The sequence below is a fragment of the Barbus barbus genome (genome assembly GCF_936440315.1).
Source record: "Barbus barbus genome assembly, chromosome: 23".
Classification (NCBI taxonomy): Eukaryota; Metazoa; Chordata; class Actinopteri; order Cypriniformes; family Cyprinidae; genus Barbus; species Barbus barbus.
Genome location: NC_136751.1, coordinates 23042165 through 23057153, shown reverse-complemented (window position 1 = coordinate 23057153; position 14989 = coordinate 23042165). Strand labels below are relative to the sequence as shown.

Sequence of the window (14989 nt, the reverse complement as noted above, 5' to 3'; positions counted from 1 at the left end):
TGGCTGAGAGATGAGATTCAGGCTATTACTGAACTTCTTTTGCTTCTCAGGGTAAAGTACTGTTTATGCATCAATTTTAGTTGAAATAGAGTGTCAGTAGTTCAAGATTCCAGGTTTGCACCTTGATAGAAAAAAAAAATTCTGAATGTTTTTTCAAACTATTTTCGATGACCTTGGACGATGCTAATTTGAAACACAATTAGGCAGGATAACATGAGTATTGAACTTACAAACAGCATATAAAATTCTTTGGAGGTCAAAGGTTTACCCATAAACCCTCCATCTCATCTTCAAAATCCTACTATTATATACTAGGCACTTTGTGAGCTACTGGGTGAATGAAAAGGAATTATGTACCATACTGGAGTCTATCCAAAAGCCGGTGTCATTTCTTTTTCTTGGTCAGTTATAGTGCAGTTTTTACCCATTTCTTTTATATCTGATCCTTTGAAATTATTTTCATTGGTGTTGGCTAATGTATTCCGTTATAAATTACATGTTTGACTTGAATAAAAGCAGTTAATTTAGCTGCATCGTGCTATCACACGATGCACATTTCTAGCTTATCTAACAAAACATGTTTTAAGTGCTGAATGCACCAGAAGTCTCATCAATTTTATCATAAAGAAAGTTTAAAATGATATAAAGAAACTGTGTTTCTCTGTTCATTTGCTTGGTGAAATGTATTATAAGATATATTCAACCTAGCTGGGTTATAAAAGTGATTTTGCTGATAAAGTGATAAAATTCATTTCGCCACATCTTGTTATTATGCTCTAGAGAATGATGTGCTGTGCACATTACTGTGCAGAGTAATTCATTTACAAAACAGCTTATTTATGCTCAGGTCCAGAGATCATTCGAGCGATGGACCAGTGAGGCTCGGCCAGAGTAGTTGTGCAACTCCTGCAGTATAACAAGAGAACCCCTCTTACATGCTGTAATATAGAGGACTATCAGGAAATGCACCACCATTTTATTGGAAGTAAGAATTTTAATATTATATAATATAAAGTAATATTTGTTGATGAAAATACAGTAAAAAAAAATGTTTTATATTTTTGTAATACTATAATTTCTCCTTTCTTTTCCCAAATCTCTCCCTCTTATATGTGACCCTGGAGCACAAAATCAGTCATAAGTCGCTGGGGTATATTTGTAGCAATAGCCAACAATACATTGTATTGGGTCAAAATTATCGATTTTTCTTTTATGCCAAAAATCATTAGGATATTAAGTAAAGATCATATTCCATGAAGATATTTTGTAAGTTTCCTACCATAAATATATCAAAACTTCATTTTTTTATTAGTAATATGCATTGCTAAGAACTTCATTTGGACAACTTTAAAGGAGATTTTCTCAATATTTAGATTTGTTTGCACCCTCAGATTCCAGATTTTCAAATAGTTGTATCTCAGCTAAATATTGTTTCGAAAAATTTACCCTTATGACTGGTTTTGTGGTCCAGGGTCACATATGAAATAGCAGGTTACCTCCCACTTCCTACTTGTTCCCTGTGTTGACCTTTGTATGTCTGTTTACAGTAGCATGGATATGCAGCGTCACTGAAGATGAGCCAGGCAGGACATGGAAGTGGGAATGAGGAGTCTTTTCAGCCGGCAGACACCATGAGAGGTAAGATCATGTTTGTTTTGCAAATGTAATGACCCTGCAACCCTTTCATCTGTGATTAAATTCAGAATATAGATGCTTATTGTATTTTAAATGATTGGTTCATGACAAAATATATTATATGAAATAGCAAGGTGTTCCACTTGATTTTTTTGTTTTATATAATGTTTTTTTTTTTTTCACATTGAAAATATGTATTGATTAAATAGTTGTACTGTATTTTACACACAAAAGCATCCTAAAATTATCATGAATGGCTGTCCCCCTCTATCTATGGCAGTTAATATAGAAAATGTGCAAAATAACATATAAAAAAAATAATATGGCAAAATAAAACATATATATGATGGTTATTGAAATGGGTTTCTGTGTTGTCCTGCATGGCATTCCTAAGTTGCATGTTATGCGTGGGGGTGATATACAGGTCATCGTGTGTTTACCTGTCCTAATTGATAACTTGATGCTGTTAGCTCTTCACACCTATACATAAACACATGGGACATAAAACAGAACAGAGAAACATGTCAGCAGCTCTATGTGGATAATGAAAGAGACCACCATCAACTCCAGCTACGTGCAACTGACTGATTCAGCACTGACTGTTAACATTTGCTTCTGGCAGTAAAAATAACTAGTTTTCTCACTGTTTATCTGTGCTGGCCTTATACAGATGGCCAAGTGAAAACAAGTTTACAAGGTGTCCTAAATTCTTGTAGGGGTCTTGACATAGGTTATGCATTCATTCCCTCATAGATAAACACATGTGCAGACAGCATAAGTTCAGTGTTGTATAATATCTGATTACAGCTTGTAGTAGTTAATCATTCTTCAGCTGTTTTGACACTTAGAGATAATAATTGATGAATTATATCACTTTCGTCTCATGTGTTACTGAGCTCAGAGAACATCAGTGCTGACTAGGCAGTGTGGATTTATGCATTCCATTAATATAAAAATAGTCTGATGTATGCTGTATCTTGTTTTTAGATTGCAGATGATGCTTTGAATTTCTCTCCTGAGCTTCCAATGGAACTACAAAGGAAGAGCCGATCAGTTCAGCCTGCTGGTCCCCTGGATGGAGGCTATGGCTGGTTCATAGTGCTTTCCACCTTCCTTGTCTTTGGGCTGACATTCGGTGTAATCAAGTCCTTCGGTGTGTTCTTCATAGAAATCTGCCACCACTTCGCAACCACAGCGACTGCAAGCTCATGGATCACATCTATCTCTGTGGCAACTGTTCATTTTGGGGGTATGTGGCAATTTAAAGTTTCAACCAGCAGGGGGCTCCACTTACACACATTTGCCTTTTAAAGGAACACTCCACTTTTTTTGGAAATAGGCTCATTTTACAAGTCCCCTAGAGGGCTCATACCCTAAAAGTGGCAATTTTAACAAGCTATAAAAAAATGATCTTTCAGGTATTTTGAACTAAAACTTCACATACACACTCTAGGGATATCAGAGACTTATTTTACATCTTGTAAAAAGGAGCATAATAGGTCCCCTTTAAAGGAACAGTCCACTTTTTTTGGAAATAGGCTCATTTTACAAGTCCCCTAGAGTTAAACAGTTGAGTTTTACCATTTTGAATCCATTCAGCCGATCTCCGGGTCTGGCGGTAGCACTTTTAGCTTAGCTTAGCATAGATCATTGAATTGGATTAGACCATTAGCTTCTCGCTCAAAAATGATCAAAGAGATCAAAGAGCTATATCATAACTAGTTACCGAGCTGGGGACTACTTTCAGGCGCTGCGTAATATCATTGCGCCTGCTGCACCCATGATACGGCAACAAATTTCCTTGATTATTACACCGGAATTAGAGTATAGTTCCTAGCATATCGGCCTAGAAATTCGCAACTTTTCATTTTCTGTCGGTCTTAGTACACAATGTAACTGCAGGGGAGTCAAACTTTAAATAGGAAAATGATCGAAACTATTTGGTCAACTCTAACGGTCTAATCCGATTCACTGAGCTAAGCTAAGATAAAAGCACATTAGCTAAGCTAAGATAAAAGTGCTACCGCCAGACCCGGAGATCGCTGAATGGATTCAAAAATGGTAAAACTCAACTGTTTAACTCTAGGGGACTTGTAAAATGAGCCTATTTCCAAAAAAAGTGGAGTGTTCCTTTAAAGGGGACCCATTATGCTCCTTTTTACAAGATGTAAAATAAGTCTCTGATATCCCTAGAGTGTGTATGCGAAGTTTTAGCTCAAAATACCTGAAAGATCATTTTTTATAGCTTGTTAAAATTGCCACTTTTAGGGTATGAGCCCAAACACGATGTATTTGAGTATGTTGCTTTAATGCAAATGAGCTGGTGCTCCCGGAGAAGAGGGTGGAGCTTCAAGATCTTAAGCTCAGGCATTAACAGTGCTAGCCTTTGCAAATAACCATTCTGTTATCTTTACAGAAAACATACTCTGTTTAAAAGTCAGTCATCTGATTGTACTGTGCATAATAAATTTGCGTTTATGAATTACACAGACAGGGAGCACGCAGGATAAAAATAACAACATAGCTGGTATCATGGTGCATGGCATGCTATCACAAACTTTATAAGTCCCACTCATGATTATGAGCTCAACAAACTCAAGCGATCGACCCACATTACTATCAAATGCAACTTTTAACTACTACATTCCTATTCACGATCATTCATGAAGACAGCACCAATGAAAACAGACAGAGACAATGGTAGCTTTAGCATCATTAGCCTTAGAGAGTGCCAAGAAGCTCTTTCAGAAGGGCAATTTGAAAAACAAACAGGTGATACTTACTTTGTCTGGAGCTGACGTTTACGCACAAAGTGTTGGTATTGATCACTACACTTATTGGGGACTGTACCGATTTTTTTCCGGGACATTTCCTTAGACAATGAAACTTAACCACAGTGTCCTCAGCGGCTCAGATGGAGGGAGTCTATGGAGACTCCTATGTTCATTAGTGCATCCCAAAACACAACACTTGAAAAGCCTCTTTGGCGCTGACATTCTATATCTCCAGCAGCTACAGCAAGTAATCAGTAATGGCAGAGGCGGACCGCAGCTTCTCACTCAGGGCTGTGTCTATGCTTATAGGGCAGCTTCACAAATGGGCGGGACTTTTCCCCTCTGTGACGTGAACAGAGGGATAATCTGAAACTGCTCATTCTGAGAGACTGTTTATGATTTTTTTTAGATTATAAAAAAAATAGTGGGTGGATTTTTACCATTATAGGCTGGTTGTTTTCACACACTGCAGCCACACAACTGTATTCAAACATCTCATAAAAGTGATTTTAGCATAATAAGTCCCCTTTAATGTCATACATGGACATAACACTGACTGAGACTAAAATGATTATGAAAATATGATAGCGCTCGGTTGTCATACTTGATCATACAAGCTTGTTGTAATCTTTTAATATGTTCTCTTGTAAAATTCATTTTCTTATTTCTGAATTTAACAAATATTATATTAATATTATAATTTATTTAATCAAATAAAATATTAATATTATAATTCATTTAATATCATTAGAATATTTTAAAATGCATTATGTGCACTATAAGAATTATTTGCGCTAATGATATTTTGCGCAATGTTTGCACAAAATCTAAGCTGCAAAGACTTAATAAAATGAAGATGTAATTTGCTAAAAATGCTTGATTGTCATCGTAGCCTGTTCTTATTCATTATTAAGACTCATACTGACACAAGATCATTAATCTTTTAATATTTGTTAGAGACATACTCATGTTCTAGTATATTTATTTTCTTATTTATTAATCAGTTTATATATAGTATTATAGCATAATATATAAGTATTATTTGTTAATATACCCTATTTAATCTATTTGCACGAATTATATTTTTCACAATTTAATTTTAATACAAAATCAAAGCTGCAAACACTTTGGCTATAAATGAAACATTAGTAAAAATGCATGTAACACGTGATTTTCATCATTATCTGATCTTATTCATGATTAAGATGCACACAACCTCATTGTAATATTTTAATATTTGTTAGACGTTTATGTTCTCTCATCTTTTTTTTTTTTTTAACATGTATGAATAATTTCTATTACTAATATTGTTTGTTATTCAAATATTATTAGTTAATATTCATTGTTTAACCTAATGTTATTTTACACAGTTTTCACACAAAATCTAATCTGCAAACTACGAAGATGTGATTTGCTAGAAACACTTGAAAACTCTGTTGTCTGATTTTATTTGTGATTAAGATGCATGCCAACACACAAGCTCACTTTAATCTTGTAATATTTGTTAGAGACACGCTCATGTTCTCTGGCACCATCAGACTTTAAAACATTGTGTGGCTGAAGTAAATCTAACAGAGCAGGGGACTAGAAATATGAGTTTGTGTTTTACCCTCCATTTCTCTATCTTCCAGTATAATAGCATTACTGAGCTGATGGAGCACTTGGTTCCTGGTGGTACAGTATGTCATGACTATGTGCTTCGTATTTGTCTGTGATTCAGCCCCCGTAGGCTCCGCGCTGAGTGTGTACTTCGGCCATCGGCCAGTGGTCATGGTGGGGGGTCTGCTGAGCAGCATTGGGATGGTGGCTGGGTCATATGCCCAGGATCTGCTACAGCTGTACATCACTGTGGGGTTCCTTACAGGTAAGAGCGCAGCCAGCAGTGGAGCATATGGCTGTACTCACTTGCTACTGAACACACACACATTCATGTTTCCAGTGGTTCAATGAGGATTCACAACTTGAAAAGGTCATTAGCCATTTATAGTAGCTGTATGGGATCTTATTCATGAACCTCTCAGATTCAGGAACACAGCAGAGAATATGATGAAATGGTAGGGGCAAAGGAAAGAAAGAAAGAAAGAAAGAAAGAAAGAAAGAAAGAAAGAAAGAAAGAAAGAAAGAAAGAAAGAAAGAAAGAAAAAGAAAGAAAGAAAAAAATATATATATCATGCATCACAACATTAAAAATAATAAGAAATGTTTCTTGAAGGGTTAGTTCACCCAAAAATAAAAATTAGCCCGTGTTTTACTCACCCTCAAAGCACCCTTGGTGTATAAGACTTTCCTCTTTCTTCAAATCCATTTGGAGTTATATTAAAAATGATCCTGGCTCTTCCAAGCTTTAGAATGGGAGTAGGCGGCGTTTTTGTTCAATAGTCCAAAAGTTGTCAAATAAAGCACGAGTATCCGTAATAAAACGTGCCTCACACGACTCCGGGAGGGGGGGCTGAATAAAGGCCTCCTGTAGCAAATCGATGCATTTTATAAGAAAAATATCCATATTTAAAATGTTATAAATACTTTTTTCTCACTTCCGCTATCTGTAATAGGCCTTTATTCACCCCCCGGAGCCGTATGAGGCAGTTTTTGTTATAGATGCGCATGTTTTATTTGTCCTCTTTTGGACTGTTGAACAAAAACACCCACCTACTCCCATTCACACTGAATGACCTACGGCCTGTGGCTCTTACCTCTCTGGTGATGAAAGCTATGGAGAGGATCCCAAAACATCATATTATCAGAGCAACGGACATCCTGATAGATCCACTTAAGTTCGCATATCGTGCAGGAAGAGGTGTTGATGACGCAAAAACATTTATCATAGATGGTATTCACAAACATCTGGAGCACCCTAACACTTCAGTCAGACTTCTGTTTGCTGACTTTTCTTCAGCATTCAATACCTTGCAGCCTCACATTTTGGCCACTAAACTTTCCTCTCGCTTTCACCTGGATGACCAGCTAATTATGTGGATACTGGACTTTTTGACCAACAGGTCACAGAGAGTTCTGGTCAATAATACTTTTTCTGATGTTAGTTACACCTCAAATGGCTCCCCACAGGGCTGTGTGCTTTCACCCCTGCTTTTCATCCTGTACACCGACGATTGCAGATCCACTCTGCCTAACTGTTATGTGGTCAAATACATTCTTCTGTCTATGTTGTCGGGTCCACGGAATCACGGACCAGCTTTGCAGGAGTTTGTGGAGTGGTGTGACAGCTCACACCTGGAACTGAATGGATCTGGCTTCAGCAGTCACCACCTTTATTCACGGGAAGCCAGTGGAGTATAAATATTTGGGTACTCTCTTTGACCATCTGCTGAAATATCTCCTTAGGAAACTTAGTTCTTTTGGTGTCTGTAAATACATTCTGTTGGCTTTGTATTACTCTTTCATAGAGTATTGTCACATTCTCCATAACTTGTTGGTTTCAGTCTATTAGTCTCCAGAACAGGAACCGGCTTCAGAGTGTTGTCACAGTGTGCTCTAAGATTATTGGTTTGTCTGTTAGACCTCTTACACACATATATGATCAACAGACACTTAGGTTAGCAAGTAAGATTATTAAAGACCCTTCACATGTTCTTCACTCTGCATTTGAGTGGCTCCCCTCTTGAAGACGGCTGTGCTTCCCTGCCTGTAGAACTCAGAGAAGGAGGGCCACCTTTGTTCTTAAAGCCATTCTGCTCTTAAATTCTCAAATTAATATTCATTTTTCATTTTTTACAGACTCCCAACGAAATACTTTTTCTTCTTAATTTTTTAATATGTAGGACTTCTTTTTACTGTATAGAAACAAATTATCCTTGCTGCTATTTATTGTTATTTATTGTCATTATTATTGTTTACTATTATCATTGCAATAATATTGTGTATTTGTTTGAAATAGTGTTGTTTTTTCTTGAAGTGCTGCTCAATATGCTTTTGAATTGCCCCTTGGGGACAAATAAAGGTTTTTGAATTTAATTGAATTAAAGGTTGGAAGAGCTAGGATAATTTTTAATATAACTCCGACTGGATTCGAATGAAACAAAACAGTCATATACACCTAGGATGCCTTGAGGGTGTGTAAAACATGGGCTAATTTTCATTTTTAGGTGAACTAACCCTTTAAGCACAGAATCAACATATTAGAATGATTCACGTGACACTGAAGACTGGAGTAATAATGCTGAAAATTTTGTATTGCATCGCAGCAATAAATTACATATTAAAATATTTTCAAATAGATAAGTTATTTTAGATTGTAATATTTCACAATTTTATTTTACCATATTTTTAATCAAATAAATGCAGCCTTGGTGAGCATTAGAGACGTCTTTTTAAGAACAGTGAAATCATACCAACCCCAAACTTTTGAATCGGACATTAGTGTTACTATGTGGTCATAATGCATAATCTTGCAATACTGTTGTCCATTTAACTAGTGGCATTTCAGCAATGTTTTACCCTTGAAAAATTAATGACATGTCAGAGGAATAAATGCTTGCTCAGGTATATCCACCTGCTTTGCTCTCTGAATGTCCTTTTTGTTTCGTCCTCTGCAGGATTTGGCTATGCTCTGACCTGGACCCCTACTGTGACCATGCTGGGCTGGTACTTTGACAAGCGACGGCCAGTGGCCAACGCTCTGGCCAGCACAGGAGAGTGCATCCTCACCTTCATCCTCACCCCATCCTTCCAGTTCATGGTGGATCAGTATTCCTGGAGGGGAGCGATGCTGATCCTGGGAGCTCTGCAGCTCAACTTGTGTTTGTGCGGAGCTCTTCTGAGACCCCTCAACAGACACGTTCCTCCTAAAGAGCTTGTAGAGGAGAAAGAGCACGAGCTGGAGCTGTTATCTCAACCTCACATAGACTCTAGAATTTCAAATAATAGGTCAGACTCAAAAAAATCGGATCCACTGAAGGTCAAAATCATTCGTTATGTGGACTACACTCTTATCACTAACGCTCGTTTCATGGTCTACTCAATGTTTGGTGTCTTCGCTGCTCTTGGCTTCTTCGCTCCATCTCTCTTTCTGGTTCCGTATGCCCGCAGTCAAGGAGTGGAGGAGTACCAGGCAGCCGCTCTCATGTCCATTTCTGCGGTGCTGGACCTGTTAGGCCGGTTGTTATTCGGGTGGGTGGCTAATCTGCGGCTGGTCAAGACAGTCCATCAGCTGATCGTTACTGTGATTCTGTTGGGCATTGTTCTGCTTTTCTGCCCACTTGCAACCACATTCACCCAGCTAGCGCTGTTCAGTGCGGGTTATGGACTGGTGTTCGGAGCGACTGTGGCCATTCACATCACGGTACTCGCGGAAGTGGTGGGGGTGGAGAGGCTGGGAAGTGCTCTGGGCTTCTTCATGCTCATCCGCAGCAGCGGTGGCCTCCTTGGACCACCTTTAGCAGGTGAGATGTTTAAAATAAATTTGGTCATATATATATATATATATATATATATATATATATATATATATATATATATATATATATATGTATGTATGTATGTATGTATGTATATAATATATACATTTTAATCATTATTATATTATACACTAGTCAACATTTGAAGAAGATATAAACCTTTCATTAAAGTTGTCCTAAAAACCAAAATGCATTCTTGTCTTAGGAAAACTTTGATGAACTTTTTTGATCCACTTCAAATGTTGGCTACTGTATTGTATTATATTATATTATCCACAGATATAATAATTTTGATGTCGCTGCTTATTGTGTAATTACACACTTCACGAATTTGTGTGATTTATTTGTTCCTTTGTTTATTTGTTTGTGTGTAATTATGAAATCTACCACCAGGGGCTACATAGTTCAACATGCAATATTGTTACAAATAGCTTGCTGAGGTTACTCTATAGTCTGACATTGTACAGTAACAAGATGTAAAGCCCTTTATCAGTCATCCTAATGCATACCCTTTCCTCATCATATTTCTTTGATGAGGTTTCTCATTAATGCCTGACAGGATTCAATTCACAGAAATACTATGTTATCTTCCCATAAAGCATTGCCTATCAGAGAAATGCACTGGATTATTGTGTTCATTGCATGGATTATTGGTCACTGCATAAATGGCTTTTCCTGTTTCTATAGCAGGCCACGCTTTGACTGCCCTCACCAAATTTAAGCCATTTATTTGGTTTCATTGGCTGTAATTTTTCTGTACCCGCTGCTCAGTATGTAGAACACATCACAAACGGTAGTGTGGTAATGCATCAGCGGAGCTCTGCAAAAGTAGCCAATAAATCAACAAACAAACAACCAGCCAAGAACAACAATGTATATAGCTGTAATTGATTGCTAGACAATAAGCTCTGATAGGGAAACTTCAAATAGATAGTTCTGTAATGTTGAAATAATTACATTTTGCTCTTACCTAACACTTTTTCTCTCGAAAACATCTGCCAAAACATGGCACAAGTTGGAAGAATTTTCATCCCAAGCAGCCAAAAACCTCTCCCACACCAGAGGCAATTCAACACTAAATCATCCAGGAAAAACCTCATCTGTCCATTTAAAGGCATTGACTGACAAAACTGTATTCTGAAAGACTAATGTACTTAATATGAATCTCTTGGGGTTTTAGTCCATTAAATAGAGCACAGATTGATGTTTGGAAGGAGAGGAGAGCCTTTATTTTAGGCACCTCAGGTTAAGAGTGTAGTCTGCTGGACTTCATAACCGGAGGTGTAATTACACCATAAATTAGCTCTGCAGCAGTTTTTCTCACTGAGTTTTAATCGGGTTGGGAAACTCCTTTACTGTGGCATTATAAAAGTCATCTCAAATAATCACTGCGTCACTGACCTCACAGGTGCTTTAATTGATTGATCATTTAAAATAAATGTACAGGGAAATGTGCATTCAGATAGCAGCTTGGCCCGAAAACGTGAGGTGGGAAGATGCAAGAACAACTGCGGGCTAATTTGTGGTGCTTGGGTAAGCGTCACTGTTATGCACACGCAACCATCCAGAACATCCTATTGCAACTGCATACAAATGCCCTTGCAACCACCTACAACACCCTACAATTGTTGCAGCAAGTTTTGCATGCAAGCAGCACACTCTCATTTTTCTCAGATAATGTAATTATTTTAAGCTAATAACATTGTCATAATATTAAATATTACTTACCATATTTTATAACTGTTTAGAATATCTGACCACATAAGAGATTTGTGGTTTGTGGTTTTATTTTATAGATTTGTCAATTAGTAGTTTACCTAAAAAGGAAATTTTGCTGACACTTTACTCACCCTCAGGCCATCCAAGATGTAGATGAGTTTTGGAGAAATTCAGCATTATATCAGTTGCTCACCAATGGATCCTCTGCAGTGAATGGGTGCCGTCAGAATGAAAGTTCAAACAGCTGATAAAAACATCACAATGATCCACAAGTAATCCACATGCCACCTCTCCATCTATTAATATCTTGTGCAGTGAAAATATGTATGCTTGTAAGAAACAAATCCATCATTAAGGCATTTGAACTTTAATCCGTAAAATCTGACCAAAACTGAGTCCATAATGCTTCCTCCAGTGAAAAAGTCTTTCCCTTGTTGTCACCCCACATCAAAATATACTTGTTTAATACTGTCTTGGACTGTTTTTGCTTGTAAACGGTGCTTGATCTGTGCATATTTCTCTCCTGATTCAGACACAATGTCTTTTTCACTGGAGAAGCAATGTTAGGAATAGAGCAACATTTTAAAGTTAAAAACATCTTAATGATGGAAACACTCAGCTTTTCACTTCACAAGACATTAACTGATGGATTGGAGTTGGGTGGATTACTTGTGGATTATTGTGATGTTTTTATCAGCTGTTTCAGGTCTCATTCTGACGGCACCCATTCACTGCAGAGGATCCATTGGTAAGCAACTGATGTAATGCTGATTTTCTCCAAAACTCATCTACATCTTAGATAGCCTGAAGGTCAGTAAATATTCAGCAAATGTTTAACTATATTGTTTTAAGAGAAAATTCAATTTCAAGCTTAATTGGCTGTTATTAAATATGTTCTACTGTTTCTACAGGAATCTTCATAGACAAAATGAGTGACTATGGCGCTGGCTTTCTGATGGCGGGCGTGGCTCTTCTAGTCTCCGCCCTCTTTCTGCTTGTGTTACAGCAGATGAACAAAAAAGGGACAGAAAAGGGAAAAGACATCAACTTGGAGGACGGGAAAGGACATGAGAATCTGAAACACAGAAATTTCAATTTCAGAAAAAGTTAGTAAGAGGAGGCTCTAACATAATATTTAATGTGTCACCACATTAAATATTATGTGGTGACACATTATATATAAGCAGAGATTATAATTAGAGATGACTGTCATGAGTGAAAGGTGTAAACTGACAACATGCTGCTGACATGCACTGTCTGTCCATTCCTGAAGGAAACTCTCACTCTTGATCATGCTGAGTGAACAGACATTTCCCACCTAAATGAAGCATTTGATGGATTCTGGGAACTCTTCTTAGTGTAGTCCTACAGTGATGCCATTACAAGCAATATTTCATCAGATCTATTGCTCTGGAAAATGGGCAGTGACTTAATGGACTAATGGAAGCTGACTCAGTTTAGCTACAGCCAAAGATGATCACATGCAGTCAAGAACAATATCTGCTGCAATTTCTTGTATGACATTAAGAATGTATTTTAGTCAGTCTGTCCAAAATTACACAAATTTGGGTTTGAAACCCTTTTTTTTTTTTTTCAAAGTGCCATCCCCAGGTCTGGATGTCATCTAAATCCCACAGTTCTGAAAACATTCTCATTTATCGCCCTCCTAAGGTGAGAAAAGGGAAATGCAGGATGGATGGCTACAGTGAAACTGTTCTAAATTCACTTTTTTATACATACTTTCTGAAGGCACAGACTAAAAACACAGGCACATCCTGCTGAAGAAAACCACACGATAGATAGTAGTGTCTAGATCTTTCCTGTTTACACTGTGTGATGAAACGGTAACCGTCCAAAGCCAAACCATCTTTATAAGATATCAAAGCATATTTCTCATCTCTCGTCTCTTCACAATAATCTGTTCCCGACATCTGTACTTTGATGTGTTTTATGCATGCTGGTCTGTGTGTATAACAGATACATTGCTTTTCAAACAGGAAAAAATGAAAATAACAGAAATAAAATTCAATATTCTTGTTACTTCCCATGAATTTGAGAAAGCAAACATTATGCTAAACAATAAGAGCCTTCAATGGCATACAAATGAAAAATTCTTCATATTTTAGTCTGTTCACAAGCACAGTTTTGACTTTCCCTTATATTATCTTTTAACTTGTTGTCCTTTATTTTAAAATGCAAGTATTAAACTAAACACAAACACATGCACACAAGGAAACAGGCCATCACTGTATTGAGTTTTTAGTGTTATTTATATACTAGTATTTATTCATATTTGAGTCATTTTATAATGCGTTTTTTCCCTATTTTAAGTTTTCATATTTTTACTTAGCTTCAATTTATTTTTATTTCAGTTTTAGGAATTTTAGTATTTCAAATTCAACTTATATATATGTGTGTGTGTGTGTGTGTGTGTGTGTGTGTGAGAGAGAGTGTGAGTGTGTGTGTGTGTGTGTGTATATATATTTCCGCAGTTTTAGTTCTTATAATTTTATCTTTTATTATTATTTTATATTTGTTTTATGTCATTTTATTATAATTGACATTTTACTGTAAAATAAGTTATCGTTTCAAGCAGAAACTTAACATAGGCCATTACATATAGTTTTAGACACTTGATCCCATCAGTAAATCCCAAAGAGAAAATAAATAATGCTGTAATGAGAGAAAATAGGACTCACACTGGTTTCTTCTGACCTGAGCCATCCTTTCTTCTAAACACGGTTGAGGCGATGAGTCCTTTGAAGTCTGTAATTGGAAACAGTTGATGGAGTTAAGTGGATTAACAGATCCCAGATCCGTTTCTCCAGCTATATCTCCCTCCACCCGTAAAACCGTGCCTCTTAACTTTGACCTCGGTGTAGTCCAGGTTAGGCAGTAAGCCCAGAAACAGACGGTCAGAGTGATGCATGATGGCAACATTCAGTGAAGCCTCAAGATGAAAACTAAATTAGACTCAATCTAATAATAAAGACAAAAGGAAAACTACCTAAGAAATTGAACAGAAATGACAACAAACTGGAAATGTTTTTCCCTGAACAGAAAATACAAAGTGGCAGAACACCTGATTAATGTCACCAGCTCTTTTGAAAACTAGAAAACTACAATAGGAACAGACTATGTACAGACTCAGCAAACATAACCTTTCAATAGTGACAGGCAAACACAGACAGACCTAAGCTGCATTTCCCAAAAGCATCGTAACCAATTGTTTCTACAATCTACTTACAATACATTTAGGAAATGTAGCCTTGGATATTTTTGCACCAGAAAGGACAGGCTGTACTCTTTCTATGCAGACAATGGGGTAAAAACGTGTAAACCTAATCAAATCAACAAAATATCGAACCAAATGGTACCTCAACCAATAAAACCACACTTTATCTGGTTCCAAGGTTTTTAGCAGATTTAGAAATTTGGTATTCATTT

The 14989-nt window shown here is 36.9% G+C and overlaps 1 protein-coding gene across 1 annotated transcript; it reads left to right on the top strand.

Annotated features, from left to right (window-relative positions):
• Window positions 1-883: 883 nt before the first annotated feature.
• On the top strand, window positions 884-12714 carry LOC306842590 (monocarboxylate transporter 13). Its single transcript, XM_079373539.1, has 6 exons — window positions 884-985; window positions 1548-1638; window positions 2623-2884; window positions 6130-6273; window positions 8963-9808; window positions 12454-12714. Exons 3-6 carry the CDS (start codon window positions 2662-2664, stop codon window positions 12651-12653), a joined length of 1413 nt encoding a protein of 470 aa, XP_079229665.1. The 5' UTR covers window positions 884-985; window positions 1548-1638; window positions 2623-2661; the 3' UTR covers window positions 12654-12714.
• The last annotated feature ends 2275 nt before the right edge of the window (window positions 12715-14989 follow it).

Bases quoted from the DNA above. Each gene is read 5' to 3' on its own strand.
- LOC306842590 (XM_079373539.1), top strand. From the start codon at position 2,662: ATGGAACTACAAAGGAAGAGCCGATCAGTTCAGCCTGCTGGTCCCCTG. The intron at 6,274-8,962 runs GTAAGAGCGCAG...CGTCCTCTGCAG, and splicing joins CACTGTGGGGTTCCTTACAG to GATTTGGCTATGCTCTGACC. The intron at 9,809-12,453 runs GTGAGATGTTTA...CTGTTTCTACAG, and splicing joins CCTTGGACCACCTTTAGCAG to GAATCTTCATAGACAAAATG.